Source organism: Anabrus simplex, chromosome 1 (assembly GCF_040414725.1).
Source record: "Anabrus simplex isolate iqAnaSimp1 chromosome 1, ASM4041472v1, whole genome shotgun sequence".
Classification (NCBI taxonomy): domain Eukaryota; kingdom Metazoa; phylum Arthropoda; class Insecta; order Orthoptera; family Tettigoniidae; genus Anabrus; species Anabrus simplex.
In genome coordinates, this window is record NC_090265.1 from 882,690,672 (window position 1) to 882,713,437 (window position 22,766).

The window sequence follows — 22,766 nt, forward strand, 5'->3', positions numbered from 1 at the left end:
TCAAAGCCTTGAAATTGTTGACAGTTTCAAATACCTAGGGAGTGAATTAATGCAGAATACAAGGCTGGACACAGAGATTAGAAAGAGGTGCAACAGGGCAATGCATTCTACCAGAGTGTAAGAAACCTTGTGTGCAATAAGGTAATGGCAATGAAGCGTAAAGAGAGAATGTACAGTATGTATTATGCAGCCATACTGACCCAAGCAGCTGAGACCTGGACAACGATAAGGAGGAAGGAGAGTAGAATTCAAGCCAGTGAGTATGATAGGAAAGACAAGGAAAGACAGATTTAGAAACAAAGATGTAAGAAAGGAGGTCAGAATGGAAAACCTAAAGGAGAGAACTGATAGGAGTAAACTAAGTTAGTTTGGATATGTAAAAAGGATGGAGGAGGAAAGAATACCAAAACTGATGACGGAGATTAAGTTCGAGGGAAAGAGAGCAAGAGGGGGACCTAGAACAAGGTGGATCGATCCAATAAAAAGGAGTACAAGAAAAAGAAATCTGGACTGGGACAAAATGATTGAAGAATAATTGTGAAAGGAGAGTGGCATGTAGGCATATTTATTAAAGTAAAAAAATAAAAAAATAACAAATCAGGTAACCATTACTTTTTACAAACACAAGTCAATGGAAATAAAAATGAACTTTTGAAACAAAATCTAATAATTCATTTTAATAAGTAAAATATTTACAAAATTATATATATTTGAGGTATATACATACTTAACAATTTAAATAATAGAAAGATAGAAACACACGAAAAGTCATATACAGAAAGACAGGAACCTGAAAAGGAATACAGAACAGGATAAAAACAATGACAGGTATATGTGGGAGAATGTACACAAGCTCGTTTATACTTCAACTCTACACTCAATGAGCGACAAGATAAAAAGAAAGCTAGATAAACACATGAAAACTTCCCACATCAAAACTGAAGATCTGTCAAGATGACCCCTTGAGTGCTGACGCCTCCTGTCCTCACGAACCTGGGATTGAGAAGAAACAGATGTACAGGAACTGGTGTTGGTAAGGACAGAGCCAATTTATTTGAAGATGACCATGAATGAAAATGTGGAGATTATTGTCCATTCAAGTTTTTATGTTTGTCCTTGTCTCTTTCTGTTGCTCACTCTTCACACACTGATCTGTCCCTGTGTTTAACCTGTTGTGTGTTCCTTTACAGGTACCTTTCTATATGTTTAGCAACTTAAGAAATCTTGAGCGTAAGCTTTGTGGCCAATAAATTGGCCAAGTCGTAACACAGCATCTGGCTGAGGCTCTACGACAATCAAACTTTCGTCTTCAGTTCCATCAGCAGGAACTAAAAAATAATAATAAAAAATGAAAGTCAAGATTCACATTATAAATAGACAATGAGCAGGAATATTAAACAAATAAATATATTACATACCTAGTCTTACATGAGATGGTTTTGAAAATAGAGTGGTCTTGTGAGACTTCTGAACTGCACACAGATTCACACAACCCAGTTTCTGGAGCACCTGAAAAGGGTAAATTTCTACTGAATAAATGTAGATATTCATTATTAGATGGACTAAGATATATGTACAGTCAGGTCCAAAATGAGTTCCTTCCCAAATCTATAATCCAATTTTCATGTTCCAACCCCAAGCTATGATTTCCTCAATTCAATATAGGTTTGAAACAATAATTGAGCATATGTAAAATCATAATGTGGAATTAACTACATTCAGAACAGCACATTCATTTCAGAATCTAAACATCGGGTTATATGCTGTACGGACGCATGGGAACTGCCAACCCAATTTGGTATTTGAATTTCTGTCCAGCAGATCCCTTTGGAGACAGCTCCTTAACATCAAAAAATTTGAAGTGTGATTCGTGCAGTATGGGCCATCAGGTATACTCAATTAACTTCAAGGAATTCCAAGTGTGGAGCATCAAAGAGAGTCAGTTAATGTACTTATCTGGAGAGTAGGGGGAGGAGGGTCAGAGTCTAACCTTTATGACTGTTATGGTCGAAATCAAGTGGACACCCTCTTAACTGGCCAACCTTGTGAATAATGTTGTTGCTTCCAGTTTCCATGATCAAGATGCAACTTGGGGTTCAAAAATTCATTGGAAAAAATAAAGTTACAGATTACTTGAAGTAAACGTGAGGCAAGTTCCACTGATGCTTTCACGTCTGTACTTATAGACATGATATAGGCTTTTGGGCTTATGCCGTGTCAAGAAAATAAGGTGAAATTCTTTACGTTTCGCAGAGAACTATGCTCTGTTCATCAGAAGAAAATCTCAACTGTCCTCGAGAAAGGCTTCTAAAACAATGAGCTTTGAATTTATACGTTACCTAATAGAAGTGGAAATGGTACGTTCATTCATCACCAGATGGCTCCTTGGACGTGGTACAGCGCTAGCGTTCGAAGTGGAAGCTGGCGGAACCATCAGAATCGGTCTGAGGGGGTCACATAACATAAGAGGTGTATGCACATATGAAGGTATGACACTGGCTATCAATTAATACCTGGTTGCCAGCCATTAAGGATTTACGTAGTTAGTTCCCTTCCATGCCCCTTCACTACTGTTATTTCATTTTGGTGTTATCCAAATTCGTACGTTCCTCATCGCCAGATGTTTCATTCCAGGCTTATGTCAATGTCATACCTTCATATGTGCATACAGTATGTCTGTTATGCTATGTGACCCCCTCAGACTGATTCTGATGGTTCCGCCAGCTTCCACTTCGAACGCTAGCGCTGTACCACGTCCAAGGAGCCATCTGGTGATGAATGAACGTACCATTTCCACTTCTATTGGGTAACGTATAAATTCAAAGCTCACTGTTTTAGAAGCCTTTCTCGAGGACAGTTGAGATTTTCTTCTGATGATGCAGAGCATAGTTCTCTGCGAAACGTAAAGAATTTCACCTTATTTTCTTGACAATGAAATACTGCTGTTGGACCAGGGACCAGATGTAATATTTTATATCATGGCAGAAAATCACACTGGTATGTGCATACTGCACTTTTTATATTTTCCTTTCATATTTAAATAATTTGTAATTCTATAGATGACTGTAATTAAACAAACTTAATGAGCCTAGTGTGTTTTGAAATATTGTTTAATACAGGGTAAAATATCTTAAAGACTATAAATTGCTGGATAGCTCTTTATTTTCATACTGTTGGTTTAATCGGCCACTTCATTACCCAACTAGTTAAGAGGGCATCCAATGTAACATTTTAACTAATGACACTTGAGGATACTGGTAACTTAAGAGGCATAGTTATCATTTCTTGAATAATATAACTTGAACTGATTCAAACTTCCATCAATGTCAAGAAAAATGGATTTTCAAATATGAATACTCATGCGCTATTCATTATTTTAACAACTTACCTCAATTAGTTCTTGAATTTGAAATGGCTGCAAAGCAGGGGTGAATCGCTGACCAATCTCTTTGATAGACTGACCAGGTTTGAACATACAATGGCCAAGGACTGCCCCCAACATACGATCCACAACTCTTCGATTTAGCGAGCCATTGATGCGGACCCACGGACGAATGGCAACTTGAATCTTCTCTGCATCACTGCAATAAATTGCACATTGTTTAACACTGATCACCCTCATCTTTTTGGTTTGTTATCTGTCCTAAGGTTTAGCCACCTTAATATTTCAAACATATGTACTGTCTACTGAAAATTAATTCTTAAGTCAATCTACTAAGAACTTTGTCACAAACTGAGCTATTGGTAGCTCTTATTTTTAAGAGGGTTGTCACAAGTATATCAGCCAAGGCAGTGGTCTATTCACCCCTGTGGATGGGGGCAGTAGAATACATCCACAGTATCTCCTGCCTATGGTGAGAGGTGACTGAATGGGGGACTACAGGGGCTCTGAACTGGGAGAGTGCATCAGTAACCACAAACCCCGCAGCTTCTACTTACTTGTGCTAGGCTGCTCACTTTCATCTTTTATATCTGACCTCCATTAGGTGGTGGTGGTGCTGGTGATGGCAGCAGCAGCAGCAGCAAGACCTCTTTGAAGTCAAAATGGCACTCAAATCTTCCCACATCTTTTCCAATGAACTACTTTCTGATCACTATTGGTGCTTCTTCCCCAACTCTCCAATGTATCCCATAACACAGGGCTTGCTGCAACGGAACACTTCTTTGGGCAATACACCATATTGGTCTCATAAACACTGTATTCCTTTTACAACTTTACCTCTCATCAATTTCAACAATGATATCTCAGATTTGTAGCACTGTCATGGAGATTTGTACAGCATATTTCTATGTACTAGTACTTTCTCACAGAAAAATGTGAGAGGGATCCCATTACTGGGGAATATTTCCAGCCCAGTTCATAGACATTTTCCTTGCATGGACGCCCTTCACTCCTTCTTGATCACTTCACTTTTTTTTTTAATTATAAAATTTCCATTTGACACATGCTGATCTCTTCCTCTGCAAATGGCTCCATCAAAGCCTTGGTCAATATTAAACCTTTCAACATGCCAGCTTCCCCACCAAATGCTCACCTCTCAACAAGCTAATTAAGTGGAATAAAAAAATTGGCTCTCTGTCTGAAGCTTTCTCCACTTACTAGCAGACCTGTACTCTATTACATCTGTTTGTGTGGCTTCATCCAACATTAAATTGCATGTGACTTTAAGAGTCAAAGTACCTTTCCACCTACATCCTGACTGTTATACAATATCATTTAAGGAACATTTTAAACCTTATTAAGTGCACAGGTCATAATTTTACAGGACTTCCTAACCAAATAAAACATATCAGAAATTTTACTGGCAGGATCAAGGTATAGAGGTTATGTTACAAAATTAGGAAATCATTTATCAGTAAATGATGGAGACATTTTAATTTTAAAATTTTACTTATAATGTTTTGAACCAATCCACTGAACCTCTGAAACACAAACATTACAATTTTTACCTAAAATGATCATTTGTAAAATATATCAGGAATGTTTGCTTAGGTCTACTCATCTTCCTGTTCAAATTGTTTTTAGTTTTCACAACTTTAAATTGCTTTATTCTTCTTTCTGATCTCTCCCCCATGCTACAATTGATGAATAGCACATTGGTCAGTACTGACTTTGAATAATAAAATAATTACTCCTTTAAATGGAATATTATATATTTCCCATCATTCAATACTTATGAAAATGAAAATCCACAGCCTGTTTCCAGTCATTCGACCGGGTCAGGAATGGAATGAATGAAGCCCCCATCTAGCGGCGAGGATAGGAATTGTGCCGGCTGCCGAAGCCTGTCGCACTCCTCTGGGGCAATGATTAATGAATGGCAGATGAAATTAAATGATATTGGAGAGTGTTGCTGGAATTATATATGACAGGGAAAACCGGAGTACCTGGAGAAAAACCTGCCCCGCCTCCGCTTTGTCCAGCACAAATCTCACATGGAGTGACCGGGATTTGAACCACGGAACCCAGCGGTGAGAGGCTGGCCTGCTGCCACCTGAGCCACGGAGGCTCATTCAATACTTAAAAAGATATAAAATACATACATATATTAGAACATGTTTCAAACTATCTGACCTTCTTCAGTTATTCATTAGAATTAATTCTAATGTTCTAATATATGTATTTATAACTTTTGAAGTACTGAATGGTGGAAAATATATAATATTCCATTTGAAGGAATAATTATTTTATTACTCCCCCATGGGTACGTAGCCTTCCATGGTGACTGGAAGTGCACAGTCATTGCAATCAACATGGACACTGAGTTGTGAGATGAATATAGTGGGAGAAGCCAACAAAAGAGTGGGGTAAATGCAGGCTGGAAATATATGTTGAGCATAATATGTTTTGAATCGTTTACTGTGGTGTACGTAATAAGATTGTGTCCGAATCATGTCTTTTAGCACTAAATTCCTATGGAAAACAATATGTAATGATCCTACCTAACTCAACAACGTTAAAGAGCACATCGTAATTGGGGAGAGGGAATGCATCAAACTGTATTTTTGACCACAGGAATAATTAGTACGTTTGGAAACGAGGTTTCTCACTTTGGATTGCAGAAAATCTCTTGTCAGCGATTCCTCCCTTAACAACCAGGAACCATCCATACAGCTGCCCTATAGATGTCCTTCCAATCTCAAGAACATTTTGAGCCATTACCAACTGTACCAAATTCTACTGCATGCAACAACCACCAATGCTGCACTACTCTGACCTCACCTCACAGAAATAACCATCTCATCAAAGGACGCAGCGCCGTGTTATCAAAAAATTCCATAACAAGAAATGCCTTGCCTTCCTTATAAAAACACATTCGATAACTTTGTCCACATGAACAAACAAACAAAACAAAGCTGTATCTCCAAATCTCAAACACTCACATTCACAATGCCTCCTCTGATAAGAGTTCCATTTTTAACCCTACAATACAAAGCCTTGTTATTTTTATGATACATAGATGGCAACACAGGTCTGCCTGCTAGGCTTTTTTTTTGCCATACTGCTGCTGTATTCAGTAGCCTGCAACAATACCACAAGCTGGAGTAAAGGTTATGCCATTGATTTCTGAAGAAGAGTGGTTTGTGCAATGATTCCAGTTATGATGAAAAGGTTGATTAATGTATATACTGATGATGCAATGCTAACAGATGACGAAGATATACTAGTACCAAATACTGATATACTGTAAGCCTAAGTAGTTGTGATGACTCCCCTGTACTTGGGCAATGAGGACAAAAGTGCAGAAGACTTGAATCGGAAACTTCTACGAGTTCAAAATTTGGAAGTGAAGATAACAGAGAAATGTAAATATCATAATGGCCCCTAGAAAGATTATATAAGGAAGGAATAATCACTGCTGGTCTGCAAAACTTGCCAGTTGAATATGAAAGTCTCATACCAGGCAGAAACGTAGTACACTTTCTTCAGACCTCTACTGGAAATATTAAGAAAGCAAAATCTCCTCAGGATTCATTTTCTTTGTTTCTCATGGATTCATTCATTCATTATTTATTTACCATAAACATTTACACTACCAAGAAAGATAAAAAGAAGCCACGGTACAAGCCACCAATAAACACATGAAACCAGGCTTGCATGGAAGAAGTAATGGCTCTCCGTTATAACTGCAGCTTTGAAAAATAATCACCAGTCAGTCTGAGAAATTTTCAATACAGATTTGTGCAGTACTAGGTACAAAGCACCCATGATTTCTGAGATGTTTGAATTCTTGGTGTTGTGCTTGTGGTTTGATGATGTTCTGAGCAACTGTGTGTTCTGCTATATATATATTTCTTACTTACCTTCCATTGTCTGCCTTACATATGTGCTCATTTCCATTCAAAGTACTGTCACTTGCTCCCACCAATTATATACTGGCCACCATATTGAATGATTAGCTGACTCTCTCATACTCCACGACTTCAATTCTCCAACTTGTTCATTCGCCTCTCGTACTTTCTAGAATGACCTTATGGCACATAAATATTCTCCACTACTTCTGACGTGCAGGTTGAATCGAGAGTGTGATTATAGTGCATGCCCGAGCATAAAGGACTTTGTTGGAGAGAGCTGGTTCTCTGCTCCAAGATCCTCATTTGCTTTTTCATCAGGTGAGAGACATGGAGAAACTCTTACATAAGATTTAATCATCATTCTCTTTTATGGGAGCTGGGGGAATGACCAACACAAAAGACTGTTAAGTGTATTGCAGTTGCAATTCATTCATTGGGGGGACCAAATGCTGATTATGGGGCTCTACAAGTGTAGAACTCATAATCATAACCTACTTATGGACTGAATTACTTACTGTCCATGTTGTGCTTCTTCGGTTCCTTACCCCCTGTTCTTTATCATTATCATTCTTTATTCAAGTTTGCTGTGGTGAAGATTATTTATCTACTTCACTAAATAGGTGATACGTCCTTAATAGTTGGTTGTTAATCTTTTTTCTCATGTTAGTTTACTAATGTTGTATCCCTGTGTTTGGTGATCTTTGAATGGAAGGTGTAAGGAATGCCTTTCGGAAATTCTATGTGAAGGAACAAATTCTATGTGAAGGAACAGTCAGGTCTTCTGCCATTTCTGATTGGGGTCAGCTATCCCAGTCATGTATTGCCAGAGTGTTGTTCCAGGTTGTCAATGTATCTGCATTTGTTGTTTTTAGATCTTTATTTACCAAGGACATACATGTTAGTAGGGGTCTACAATGACCTCTCAGTGCTGAGATTAGATTTAGTACTTTCCTAGTGATGTGGTCATCTGGTTTTCTCATCACATGTCCATGCCATCGTAACCACATTCCAGTTACATCTGGTGTAATTGTTTGTAATTTTGTCTAAAAGGGTAACTTCAGTAGACTATCCTACCATACTCAATTCAGTGACATGAAGCATATCTTTTAGCTGCTTTTAAAGGCACCATATGTCAAGGCAGGCCATCCTGGTGTCTTGTAGATTTTTCCTTTGAATATTTTATTGGCATTCCCCTGTCGCAAAGAAATTGTTATAAACTCTCTCTGTTTCTGCCATCCTGCATTCATCAAGTATTTGACTTTAGGGTTAATGTATTTGTAATGTGAGAGCATGTGCATAAAAATTTAGAAGTACGAACAGATTTAAGCACAGTGTTTTGCAGGTTCACTGTGTATTAGTTGTTGCTGTGTGAAAAATTCCAGTACATGTCTTCTGACTTTTGCTGACTGATCCTCAATCTGGCTGTTTCCATAGCTAATTTCTATTTCTCTTATGTATGTTGGAGGGTCAATGGGTTACGATTTATGAGAACTACTGTAAATCATCTGCATATATAATGGTTACCCAAATAAAATTGAGACTTTCGTTGATTTCTGTACTGGTTTATTGTTTGGAATATGTGTGATACATCTGCCTAAATATAGTTGCTTTGTTGATTCAAGCAAAACCATTTCTCCATGGCTTCTCGGACTCACCATTGCTTGCAAACTGACATCCCTTGATTGTATCTTTATTTTTCTTCTCTCAAGCCTGCCTACTGCATCTGACCTGGTTTTGGCACATCCTTACTCATGTTCAGGCAGTCCGTCAGTGATGCCGCTGGTGTGACCTCAACAGCTCTGCCATCAGCTGTCGTAGATGGCCTAGACATCACTGAAGAGGCGTACTAGGGAAATGAGGAGTGAGGTAGTTTCTCGTTGCTTTCCTCACCGAGCCAGAGTTGCTATTACATATCAGTCTGCTAAGCCCACTGAAATGCATACACCAACCGACCCTATGAGCAACATTTTCACACCACTCAAAGCAGGGAATGGCTGCATAAGGATTGGCATTACTAGCATCGCTCATACCTCAGTCACTTTCACATTGTCAAAGCCAAGGATAAGACAGAGACAGATCTATGAAAGTAACAAAATTGCTTTAGCCTATACCAGAAGACATAGTGCACTGTAAACACTAGGTCCTGCCAGCAAAGGCATATCCTTACTTATACGCGATAAAATTCTCAATACCACCTGAATACTGCACAGCACTATATACTCTTTCCCATATGCATCCTTCATATGACGTCAAGGTCGACTCCGTTAATACCATCTACCACGGTAAATTGAATAACCAATGCTGGGCAATGGCAAAACAGGTCTTATTCACTTTACTTCCATACATACAAACAGCACACTATCTCTTTCCAACGATACAGATTTCTTCCTGACATGTAGCCTTCCACTGATGCATACACAATGTTCTTTTTCTTTGTATCATGATGCTCGTACTATAGCGTATAGAAGAAGAAGGGTGTTGACTCCTATTTAACTATACAAGTTCATGGGCCTGTCACTTGAGTGCGTGGCAAACGGAACATGCTGGCTCTGCGCTGACTTGTTACATAACATCATTCTTCTTTGATCTTGTAGTGAAGTGATGTGGTGTTTATTTATGGTGGGATTGCGGTTTATTTCTCTTATTCATGGATGCGAGTATTCAATATTTGTTAGTTCCACAGAAATCTCACAACTGACCAATGGCACGACATGAAATCCCAACAAAACGATGGAAGACTAAAGATAAAAGGAGGTCAGGCGACTCAGTAAAATATAACTCAAGAGGTGAGGAAAATTACTTACATATTTTACCCTGTTCCTCTCCCACAGAGAATTCAACTGAATTAGATCCTGTGAAACAAAATATTCTTCTGAAAGGCAAATTTAAAATATTGACCGGCAGTTAGTTCAACAGGGTTCCCAGCCAGAAAGTCAAACTAATTTCTGTGACATTTCCCTGACCACAATATTGTATTTTCCTGACAAAAATTTGGCATTTAACAATTTTTAACAGCCTCCTCCACCCCCCATTGGCTGTCCAACACACACCTGTACACAATATTTATTACTCAAATAGGAAATACAACATTTTGAACAGTAAAGTACATACAATTTAATAATGATCTGCCAGATAATAATAAATGTTAATACATTTTATTTATACATGAATAATGAAAGTATTACTATTAAAATTACTAATGAACACACAATGTCGGTAATAATGCCAAAAAAATGCAGCACAACAACAAAATTACACACAATTATTTCTAGTTTCAAGTAGGCATATTTTATCTTCAATTCTGGCTTCACATTCTTGTGACTGCATTCTTTTAACATTTTTTGTCTTCCAACTTCCTTATTTCATCACTTATTCTTAATTTTACAGCTTTTTTCTGTCGTCTACTTTGACCTTGAGGCATGTCTTCTCTAAGCAATCCTGGTATTTCTTATGAGCACATCTCACCGATAACAACATTCTATGATTAATTGGTATGCATCTGACATCTCCATAGTACAAAGTGGAATCATACACTTGCCTTTGTGCAATAATTGACTCCTCATGCATGATTGATTGATTGATTTTTTTAATTTAATTTCCGGGTTGAACCGTGTTGTACTTGTACGCAACATAAGCCTTGATATGGTGAAATACTTCTAAGGCTTATTCCTGACAATGAACATTTTCAAGCCATCATACTGTACAATACTTCAGTGGGAACACTGTACTACCAGTCACTGCAGTGAACTGGGCCCGGCGTACAAGTACAACACGGTTCAACCTGGAAATTAAATTGAATAATTCTTCACACCGTGGAAGCTTCACTTCTAAGATTGGTTGATTTATTTATAGAAAAGCCACTCTCCACTGCATTTCCATGAGACCATATAAGACAAAGTTTTATTACTTGCCAAAGTTCAATATACTGTTTGTTTTCTGCTAAAATGTCAGCAAAGAAAATGTCTAAACCCATACCATAATCAGATATTGAGATATATTCTTTGAATTTAATTTCCAAAGCTTCCTTTGATTCACAACACAGAGAAATGTATTGGGCTTTAGCCCTATTGGCCACATTTTCAGTTATTCTGTTAGCTTCATGCAACAATTCCAAGACATATTCCATTCGGGTCTAACCAAGGCTTGGTTGCTGATATATTATATGTGGGTTCAAACTCGTACGACCTTTCACTAATCTATACTTTAAAGGTCTCTTATCCAACAGTTTTGTCACAACTGCCACTAATATTTTCTGACATTTGTGTTTAAAACCAAGAATTTCTCTCTCTGACAATTTTAGTTCTTTAAGTACCTTTTTCGTACTCAATCCAACATCAACTTTACCTACCTCAATTAAGTTTGTTGGGTTCTGTAGATCAAGCAAAATCACACTTTTAATATCAATGGCATTGGCCATTTTACTATGCTTGACAAAGCGATTCACCAAACTTCTTAATAGTTCATTCAGATGGGGGTAAAAATGGAACAAGCAGTTTGTTACTTTGAAATCGCCTGAGGAAAGGCTCACATTCCAAAGAAATGGTTTTGAAAAATGCTAGTTTGCATTTTATTAAAGGGTCTTAGATTTGTTCTTTAATATATTTACAGGACTTACTTTCTGGCAACTTAAAATTTGCAACATAAGCCTTGATATGGTGAAATACTTCTAAAGCTCATTCCAGACAATGAACATTTTCAAGCCATCGTACTGTACAATACTTCAGTGGGAACACTGTACTACCAGTCACTGCAGTGAACTGGGCCCGGCGAGCTGGTGAGTCTTTGAATAAATAATACATGTTACGCAGGAATGAGTTAAGCTCCCAATTTACAGTCATTAAACCTGTTTTAACAGCTCCATTGATTTTCACTTTACAAAGGAAATTTAATATGTCCTCCTATTCAATACATACACATCTCCATCATTAAACTGAGTAATAATAGTCATACATGTTTCAACTCGTTTGAGCCATCTTCAGTTAAAAAATGAGGGTTAAAGTTTTCCATAATTGATGCTAAAAAATGTGGTAAAACATAATGAAGGAAAGAATGAAAACAAATGAGATATAACGGAAATGAAAAGAATTCAATATATACACATCTCCATCACTCGTTTGAGCCATCTTCAGTGAAAACAAGTTGACATTTTTTTACATAATTTATGCTAAAAATGTGTTAAAACATAATGAAGAAAAGAACTAAACAAATGAAACATGACGGAACTAAAACATATGTGATTATGGCGGGGTTGTGGACCTCTTAGTCTAAAACTTGCAGTGTTATAATTTAAAAAAGAGGACGAAATTACTGTGCTAAAAATGACAGACTGTCTCCGTTGAGTCACCATCACAAAAAGTTAAGAGGGCAGCAAAAACTTGAGAAATTAAGTTTGAGAAGAAAACAAGTGCCAGGTAAAATGTATGTGAGACATACAGGGAACCACCAATGTAGTTCAAATTTATTAAACAGTTGCACTCTCGAAAGGCCTGGCCTTCTCAAATTTAGTGGCCCTGTTCTCAATGATCGTGTTCAATTTTGGCTCAACTGTGTTTGCCTTATTTTTAAATAGTCAGGAGGGCAGAGAAAAATTGACTATTTTGCTATCTGCTTTACGTTACACCGACACAGATAGGTCTATGGCGATGATGGGATAGGAAAGGCCTAGGAAAGTGAAGGGAGAGGCCCTGGCCTTAATTAAGGAACAGCCCCAGCATTTGCCTGATGTGAAAATGGGAAACCATGGAAAACCATCTTCAGGGCTGCCAACAGTGGGGATCAAACCCACTATCTCCCGGATGCAAGCTCACAGCCATGCGCCCCTAACCACATGGCCAAATTGCCCAGTCCGTGCAAAATTGAGAAACTATGTTTGCAAAGATAACAAATGCTAGATAAAATGCATGTGACAACATAGTGGAAACCGCCAATGAAGTTCAAATTTATTAAATAGTTGTCCTCTCGAACAGCCTGACCTTCTCAAATTTAACAGTCCAGTTCTTACTGATCGTGTCTATTGTTGGCTACCCGTGTAACATTGGACACAATCATTGAGAATGGGACCGGCAAAAAAGGGCGAAAATTCATCGTAGTTATCATGGATGTTTTCTCAAAATACATATCATTGTAGCCAATCCAAAGGGCTAATGCTAAACAGGTCTTGTGATGCCTATTAAAAAACGTACTACCAAAAATGGGAAAGCCAAGTAAAGTACTAACTGACCGAGGTACACAGTTTACATCTATACAATTCCGCGAAGCCATGAGGGAATTAGGTATTCGACATATACAATGCTCAGTCAGGCACCCATCATCGAACCCAGTGGAAAGATGCATGAAAGAAATATTCAATTTCTGCAGGATTTATTGTGGAGACTGCCATTGGAAGTGGATAGACTTTATTAAAATAATTGAACAGAGCATAAATTCCACAATCCACAAATCCACAGGTAAAATACTCAGCATAGTTCACAGCAATGAATATCCGTGTAGACCATGGGATGCTATTCTAGGCGAAATAGACGAAACAAGACCTAGTATCGACAACTCAAATGGTCAGAGAAAGGATGGAGAAACAGTCCAAAAGAAGAATGAAGACAATGCCGAATAAAAGATTCCATCCACCATTAAAAGAAAATGACCTAGTGATGATAAGGAAGTCACCAAGTTCAAACGTATCTGTAAAAGCATCCAAGTTTATACATTTATATGACGGACAATATGTAATCAAAAGAGCATTGGGAAACAATGCTTATGAGGTGGAAAACATGAATGGTACTTACAGGAGTATTCAAAACGCCACAAACATGAAACTATACTATAGAGGAGACCAAGAACCAATACCAAATAGCATGCTGGAAATAGGCCATATAACAGCATAGACGATGCAAGGCGAACATAATATAAATACGCATAAAAATTAACATTATGAAGTATTGCATATTCAGAGAGTTAAGATAACAACTTGGAATAGTGCAAAGTCACAACAAAATAGAAATGAAATGTAAATATATTGCAAGCAATATATTTAATCAAGGTATGAAACGACCGATACACACACACACACACACACACACACTCACACTCTGCTACCGAAGACACACACGCACATACGCACACACATACATACGCTCACACACTCTCACGTACATACACTGACAGGTCCGTGGATACTTACCTACTTACCTCTCTAATAGACCATGGACGGGCTGGAACAGACTAAAACAGCCTGGAGCTGAACTCGTGCCTAATTAGAGCAAAGGGGGAAAACAGGAATGAAATGAACCCAGAACCCTTCCCAGCAAATGAAAGAACGGGGTCAAAAAATATGGGGGTTTATTAACAAACATAGAGCAATATAAAACAAATAAAAATGAATAGCTTGAAACATTACTCACAGAATTATGCATCAGAAAATTGCCACGTAGGCTTTACATCCAATGATATTGAGAGGCTCATCGAACACAAACCAAGCATGGCCACACTCGCCTCTTACAATACCGAAAATGTCATAACGTACGGTCGAGTGGCCTCACACAGTTTCATATGCATGATGTATGATGCATTAATCCTCGTAATAAAATAATAAAAGTGGACATACTTTGAAAGAAATACACACACATAAAACATTAAATACATCCCGATCGCAATTCAATTCAATTCAATATGCCCCGCGTATCGGTACGAGCATCACCAGAGACGCGGCTCTGCACAACAATCCCCCACAGCATCCCAAGGAACAAAAAGGTAGATAAAGATGGTTGCTATAGTTATGAGGCGATGTAAACAAATCTAACAATGAAAGGAAATACATTCAAAGGAACACAACAAACATTACAAAACAATTAGGCCAGCAAATAGCCCAAAGAATGAAAATAAAGAAAATACAAATAAAAATGAAAATAACACCGTGAGATGCGGAGAATATTATTAATCAGGCAGACAGAGAGCACAACCACACAAACGTACATACCATAGAGACCAAGAAAGAAATATATGTGATTCTGGATAAACCAGTACGTCAAGGCACATTACGAATATAAACCATATAGCATGGCGGGGCGCTTTCATGGACTCATGAGTTCATTACAAGATGTGTAAGGATAATAAAGGATTGCCGCATCGAGGCAAGGCATATCCCAACATAACGCGCAACAACAATCATCATAAACAGCACGCCCACAACGTATTCATATCACCTCGCCGTGGACGAACGTGAATACCAGTCATAGCGTCAAAAACACAGCATCACACATCAAGAGCTCGGCCATGAAAGAAATCGACGAATAACCAAAAGTGGTAGGTCTCAAAGCAGCATATCACTTGCACACAAACCAATCACACAGCAGACCAATATCATCCTCCATCCTCGCAGGTTTATATGACAAGAAAAATACAGCATACAATAAGATAAATGGAAATTTACAGTAATATGAAACATAAAGTTAGCAGAATAAAATATAATTAATATGCCCACGCAACTATAGCAAACCAAGAAATGATAATTACCTGTATTAGCCAGGTAGAGTGCAGAGACTCTAGGTAATCACAAAATAGTGACTCAAAGAGAGAGTTGAGCAAATAAGTGTATAAATCCACAGCAGGAACAGCAAAAGACACAAGTATAATATTTCGCATCTCAGTATGCTCACTGTTTCACGAACCGCCATGTTGGCTTCACAGTCAAACGATCTGACTCCAAAGAAGGCAAGCACAAGAAAGAGTATAGACACTTCGGCTGATGGCCGGAAGTGCTCTCAGCCAAGGAGAAAACAAGTCATACGTCACATCCAGGGAATAGATCAACAAATATGTCGATAGCAGTCAAAGAGTATGGTATTTTCCAAGAAGTGTGCCACCAAGGCAAGCTTGGTGCAGCACAGATACAAGGAGATATGTTCCATTACATACCATAAAAACTAAGATTGATGCAATGTCGCAGTAGATATAATCATGAGGGCAGTGAAAAGAGACAAAAAAAGGGAGTCACATTGTTAAAAAAAAAAATCCAATACTGTAGAAGACAACTAAATGACTAGCCATCTTAGCGAATAGACGTATCATGAATAAGGAGCAGACTGAACCTCATAAAGGCACCAAGAAAGGAGAAAATTCATTTACCCCTCAAGCGTGACATTACAAAACTGCATGCTGCACCCACAGCGTGCTTTATTTCTAGCCTACTCCCAATGCTGAGCGCGGTGTCTAATGAATTTCGCCATAATTTTCAAACAGGTGAGTGAAAAATTATCAAAGAAACACACAATAACATATTACATTATAATATAAACATATGCTAACCTGGTTATCCCTGGACAGCTGGACATCAATACTGACACGGTGTCTGATAGATTTCAAAGCACCGAGCTCGATAGCTGCAGTCGCTTAAGTGCGGTCAGTATCCAGTATTCGGGAGATGGTAGGTTCGAACTCCACTGTCAGCAGCCCTGAAAATGGTTTTCCGTGGTTTCCCATTTTCACACCAGCAAATGCTGGGTCTGTACCTTAATTAAGGCCATGGCCGCTTCCTTCCCACTCCTCGCCCTTCCCTGTCCCATCGTCGCCATAAGACCTGTCTGTGTCGGTGCGACGTAAAGCAACTAGCAAAAAAAATTAAATTAAAAAAATTCAAAGCACGGTCCACACAAAGGCCTGGTTGTCCTGGGCAATTTTTGCAGTGGTACTTGGTGTCCTTTCTCTGTCCCTTCTTTGTGCACACTAAACATTTCTTCCTCCCAATGGGTTTGTATGTAGTTCCGTGGTTTTCAGCCGGAAAATGTTGTCCCGTAAGTCGCGTTGCATCCGAGTCCACATCAGATGGTCTGCCTGATTTTTTCACAAGATTCCTGCCCAAGTATTTGGCAATCATTTGGTCTACCAATGTTATCCTGAATTGCAAGTGTACCCTTGAATCCAGCCTTACGATACATAATATAGGCATTTAGTATTGATACATTGACGAGGTGTCTGAAAAGTTTTTTTTATCACGAATTACATCATCAGTATCACTATTTTCTCTGGACGTTATCGCAAACTCATCCTCTAAATCACTGTCACACTCTGAATTACTTTCACTGCCACTATTAACCAGTATATTAATTATTTCCACATCACAAATCACTCCGCTTGGACCTGCTATGTTTACAAAGAAACTCGCGGCCCTTTAGCGCGAAACATGTGTGCAGATCTCTACGAACTGATAAGATATGCAACATCTCTCGAGAATAATTATTCATCATTAAGAACGTTTCATTTCTGTTTAATGACCTTGAAAAATCCAAAATGATCATGAATCCGAAGCTTTCCACAGCCAAAGCGCTACCCAAGATCCATAAAGCAGACATCCCCATAAGACCCATTATCAATTTCAGAAACAGTCCGACCTAGGAGGTATCTCAGTTCATTCACAAATTCCTCAAGTCACACTTTTGTTTTCAAGCCAATACATCAGTAAAGAACTCCATAGAATTCTGCAACAAGATTAAACACTTTAATTTATCTAAACACCACTCTCTTCATTTTTTGATATTACTAACATGCATGCTAATGTTCCCGTTAACAGCACCATACAATTGATCAAGAGCAATCTTTCCAAATTCAGCAATTTAAGTATAAGCAAAATAGATGAATTTATTCGGATTCTGGAGTTTATTTGAACAATTTTCAACAATGTCATCTACCAACAGATAGGTCTTCCCATGGGGTCACCAGCTTCAGGAATCCTTGCGGATATCTATATCGATCATTTAGAGCATTCTCACATCATTGGCAAGATTAACGGCATTCAACACAGGACACGCTTTGTAGATGATACGTTTGTTATTTTAGACTCCCACGTTACTAACAGCAACACAGTACTTAAATTTCTCAATGCCACTGACCCATATATAAAATTCACCATAGAGTCAGAAAACAATAATGCCCTTAATTACCTGGACTTAACCATTATGCGCAACAGCAATAACACTTTATCCTTTAATATATACAGGAAACCCACCCATACCATCAATACCATCCATCAGACCGCTGTGCACCCAGACATACATAAAAAAACAGCTTACAATAGCATGGTCCTCAGAGCATTAACTGTTCCTTTATCTTGCAAGAATTACAAAAAAGAAATTAATACCATTTACAACATTGCAGAACACAGTGGTTTCAGTAGAACCTTTGTCAGCAGAATCATCAATAGATATAAGAGCATGCCCAAGACTACCCTAGAAAAAGATTCCGCCCCTAAAGAAAAGTTTTCCACATTCACTTTACATAATAGTAGCATTTACCAAATTTCTAATATCTTTAAAAAGCATAACATCAAAATAGCTTATAGAACCTCCCACACCAACTCCAAACTCATTTTCAATCCACACATTATCAACAATAACAACAACATTAATAACAAATATTTGAACTCTGGAGTTTACAAATTAGAATGCCAATCCTGTAATTCCAGCTATATTGGTCAAACAGGCCGCAATTTTGTCATAAGATACGCCGAACATCGCAACACTCTCAAATATAATCGTTTTTCAGCTATGAGTGAACATCATAAAGCATCCAGCCATGAATAAACTTCAAACTTGTAGACAAATTGCTACAATTATCAACAGAGATTTGCAAACTAATCTGTACTTAAGAAAACCCATACCACTAAACTGGCACATACAGGGAAACTTGCCAGAAAACCCAGACCCTTAAATCAAGATCTATGTACAAGGATCTGGGTTCCAGGGACGTTCTCCACTCATGAGTCAAACGTTACCCAATTGCAACAGTCAAGTTTTAGGGAGGAAGGAGGTCTGAGATTGCTCTTGGTAAACTGTCAGAGTGTAGTAAATAAACAATTAAAATTCGGTACATTGATGGAATCTTATGAGACTGATGTGGTGATAGGAGTAGAATCATGGTTGAGAGAAGGGGTGGGTAATAGAGAAGTATTTCCAGAAGGGTACACAGTCTATTGTAGAGACCGAGGAGATAAAAAGGGAGGGGGGGTGTTTATTCTGGTGAAGGAAACTTATTGTTCACATGAATGGTTTACCGATGAAAGGGATGAAATATTAGGGATAAAATTAGTTTGTCATAATATGAAGGAGGTGGGAATTATAGGAACATACAGGCCTGGAAGAGAGGAAAGAGACATGGAAATATTTGAGAAAATAATAGATTATACTCATAAAAACAATAATAATGATATGGTAATAATTGGGGGAGATCTAAACTTGCCTGAAGTTGAATGGAATGGAGCTGCAAGTGAAGCCCATGAACAGAAACTGGCAAATAAGTTAATTTGGGAGGGAGGATTTACACAAGTAGTACAAGAACCGACTCGTCTCAATAACTTACTAGATGTATTCCTGGTTAAACCATGGAAAATTGTTGATAAAACTGAGGTAATTGAAGGAATAGGTGACCATAAGGCTGTAATAATGGATGTAGGACTGGTACCAAAAAGGCTTAATAAGAGGGTCACACAAGACAAGAAATTATACAGAAAAACTAAAGTTGATGAATTTGGGACATACCTTAAATCACAATTCAGTTGTTGGATAAGTGAAGGGAGTAATGTGGATACACTTTGGGCTAAATTTAAAGGAATCATTTGGGAAGGAGAGAAGAGATTTGTACCTGTTAAGAAGGGTAAAATGACCTCAGACCCAGTTTATTACACAAGGGAAATAAGAAAATTAAAAAGAAAATGTAGAATAGTAAACAGGAAAATCAAAGAGGGTAGGGAGAATAGAGAAACTAGAAAACAGCTAATGAGGGAACTGAATAGAGTGAAAAAGGAAGCAAAAGAGAATTATATGAATGGCATTCTTCAAGAGGGTAATGACCACAAAGGGAAATGGAAAAAGCTGTATTCATATATCAGGAATCAAAAAGGAAAAGGAATCCAAATTCCTACAATGGTGGGAGAAGGGGGTGAACACTACTTAACAGATACTGAGAAAGCAAACCTCTTCAGTAGGGAATTCAGAGATTCAGTAGAAGATTGTCAGGACTTGGAAACCATAACAGAAGATAGAGAGGGAGAGACACATAGGGAAACAAGAAGCTTCTCATTCACAAATGAAGATATTTTCAGAGAAATCCAACTGCTTCAGCAAGGAAAAGCAGCAGGAAGTGATCAAATTACTGGGGAGGCATTAAAGACAATGGGGTGGTATATAGTGCCTTATTTAAAATTTCTCTTTGACTATGTCATAAATAATAGTGTAATACCAAAGGAATGGAAGGAATCTATAATAATACCAATTTATAAAGGAAAGGGTGATAAAAGGAAACCAGAGAACTACAGACCAATCAGCCTGACCAGTATAGTTTGTAAAATACTGGAGAGTTTAATAGCAAAGTACATCAGAGGGATATGTGATGATAAAAATTGGTTCATGAGGAGCCCGTATGGATTTAGAAAGAAATTTTCTTGTGAGGCACAACTGGTGGGATTTCAGCAGGACATATCAGATCAGTTGGATTCAGGAGGCCAGTTAGATTGCATAGCCATAGATCTTTCCAAAGCCTTTGATAGAGTGGAACATGGAATATTATTAAAGAAATTGGAGGGAATAGGATTGGACGTAAGGGTTATACGTTGGATAAGAACATTTCTAAATTCAAGGGTTCAGAAAGTCAAAGTAGGAAATAATATATCACAGGAAGAGAAAGTTTGGAAGGGAATTGCACAGGGTAGTATAATCGGTCCGTTACTTTTCTCAATATACGCAAATGATTTAGGGAACAATATAACATCGAAAATAAGATTGTATGCAGATGACATAATTGTTTATAGGGAAATAAATAACATTGAAGATTGCTCAGAATTACAAAGGGACCTTGAGAGTATCCAAGAATGGGTTGAAGAAAATAATATGAAGATTAATGGAGGCAAATCAACTGTTACAACATTTACAAACAGGAGCTTTAAAACTGAATTTGAATATACTTTGGATGAGGTAGTTATCCCTAAAGATGGCAAGTGCAAATACTTAGGTGTGAGATTTGAAAGTAATTTGCACTGGAAGGGTCATGTTGATGACATTGTTGGGAAAGCATACAGATCGTTACATGTCATAATGAGGCTACTTAAAGGATGCAACAAAGAATTAAAAGAAAAAAAGTTACTTAAGTATGGTTCGTCCATTATTGGAATATGCAAACAGTGTTTGGGATCCTCACCAAGAATACCTAATAAAAGAACTACATGGTGTGCAGAGAAAAGCAGCAAGGTTTGTAACAGGGGATTTCAGGAGAAAGAGTAGTGTATCAGAAATGTTAAAGGAACTTGGTTGGGAAACTTTAAGTAAGAGAAGGGAGAAAACTAGACTTATAGGATTATATAGAGCCTATACAGGAGAAGAAGCATGGAGAGATATCCGTGAGAGGCTTCAGTTGGAAAATAATTATATTGGTAGAACTGACCACAAGTACAAAATTAGAAGGAATTTTAGCAGAAGCGATTGGGGTAAATTTTCATTCATTGGGAAGGGCGTGAAGGAGTGGAACAGTTTACCAGGGGTAGTGTTTGATCCTTTTCCAAAATCTGTACAGATATTCAAGAAGAGAATAAACAACAACAGAGAAAATAAATGAAATGTTAAGAGGGCATTCGACCAGTGCAGGATATTGTAAATAAAAAATGTGTGTGATTAAATTAATTCCATCCCCTTGTCTATGGAGTATGGACAGCCCAAGTAGGGGACTGCCTGTAGGGGTGAAGAACAGTGGGGACTTCGAGGGCCCTGGGACCGCTACGGTAGCTGTGAAGGCCCTTCAGGAACTCTGAAAAGTGGTGGCAAAAGGGGCTCTGGTTAAGACGCAGCAGGTCGTTATGCTACTTAGGTTCCAAAATGGGTAAAATATAAATATGTAAATAAATTCAATGTTAATTTTAATCTTATACCAGTTGTATATTATTATTAAAAGTAATTTCACATACTGTATATGAGTTGTCTATGTTTGTAAGATATTATATAAGTAGAATTTTGTAAACAATATAAATTTATTAAGGATGATTATTAGCGTAAATTGTATAATATTGTATTCTAGGAAAATTTTCTTCGTCTCTTTGTTAATTAAAAATTTAGTGCTTGACAATAATGTATTTTAGTGTACCATTTGCCACCGAGGTAGACACCTCATTTGCAAACAAAGAGATTTTTTTGATTTTTTTTTTTTTTTTCAATAGATAAAGATCTTAAGATCTTGCATTATGAGCATAAAGGCACCTTGCACAATGTTCTCGAGAGCATCCACATCGATTTAGATCAGTCTATGAACCCCTCTCATAACTTAAATGAAATCAATGAGAAAAAGAACATTCTACTGGAAACATTCATTCCATATATTTGTCAGAACTTCCATAATACAAACAAACCCCACCTCCATCTCTCCAACTCATCACCACTCCCCCCTCCCCACACCAGCCCTGCACCACCCCTTCCCCCTCCGCTCCTTCCATCCTCGCAAACACA

General features: G+C 37.9%; 1 protein-coding gene across 1 annotated transcript in view; it reads right to left on the reverse strand.

Annotated features, from left to right (window-relative positions):
- Nucleotides 1–587: 587 nt before the first annotated feature.
- The window catches only part of LOC136857680 (general transcription factor 3C polypeptide 1), a 340,092-nt gene continuing 317,913 nt past the window's right edge, over nt 588–22,766 (reverse strand). Inside the window, exons 31-33 of the mRNA XM_067136529.2 lie at nt 3,389–3,581; nt 1,419–1,509; nt 588–1,328 (exon numbers count right to left, since the gene is read on the reverse strand). Of these exons, the coding sequence (XP_066992630.2) occupies nt 1,207–1,328; nt 1,419–1,509; nt 3,389–3,581 (406 nt within the window). The 3' untranslated portion in view covers nt 588–1,206. The remainder of the gene's footprint in view (nt 1,329–1,418; nt 1,510–3,388; nt 3,582–22,766) is intronic.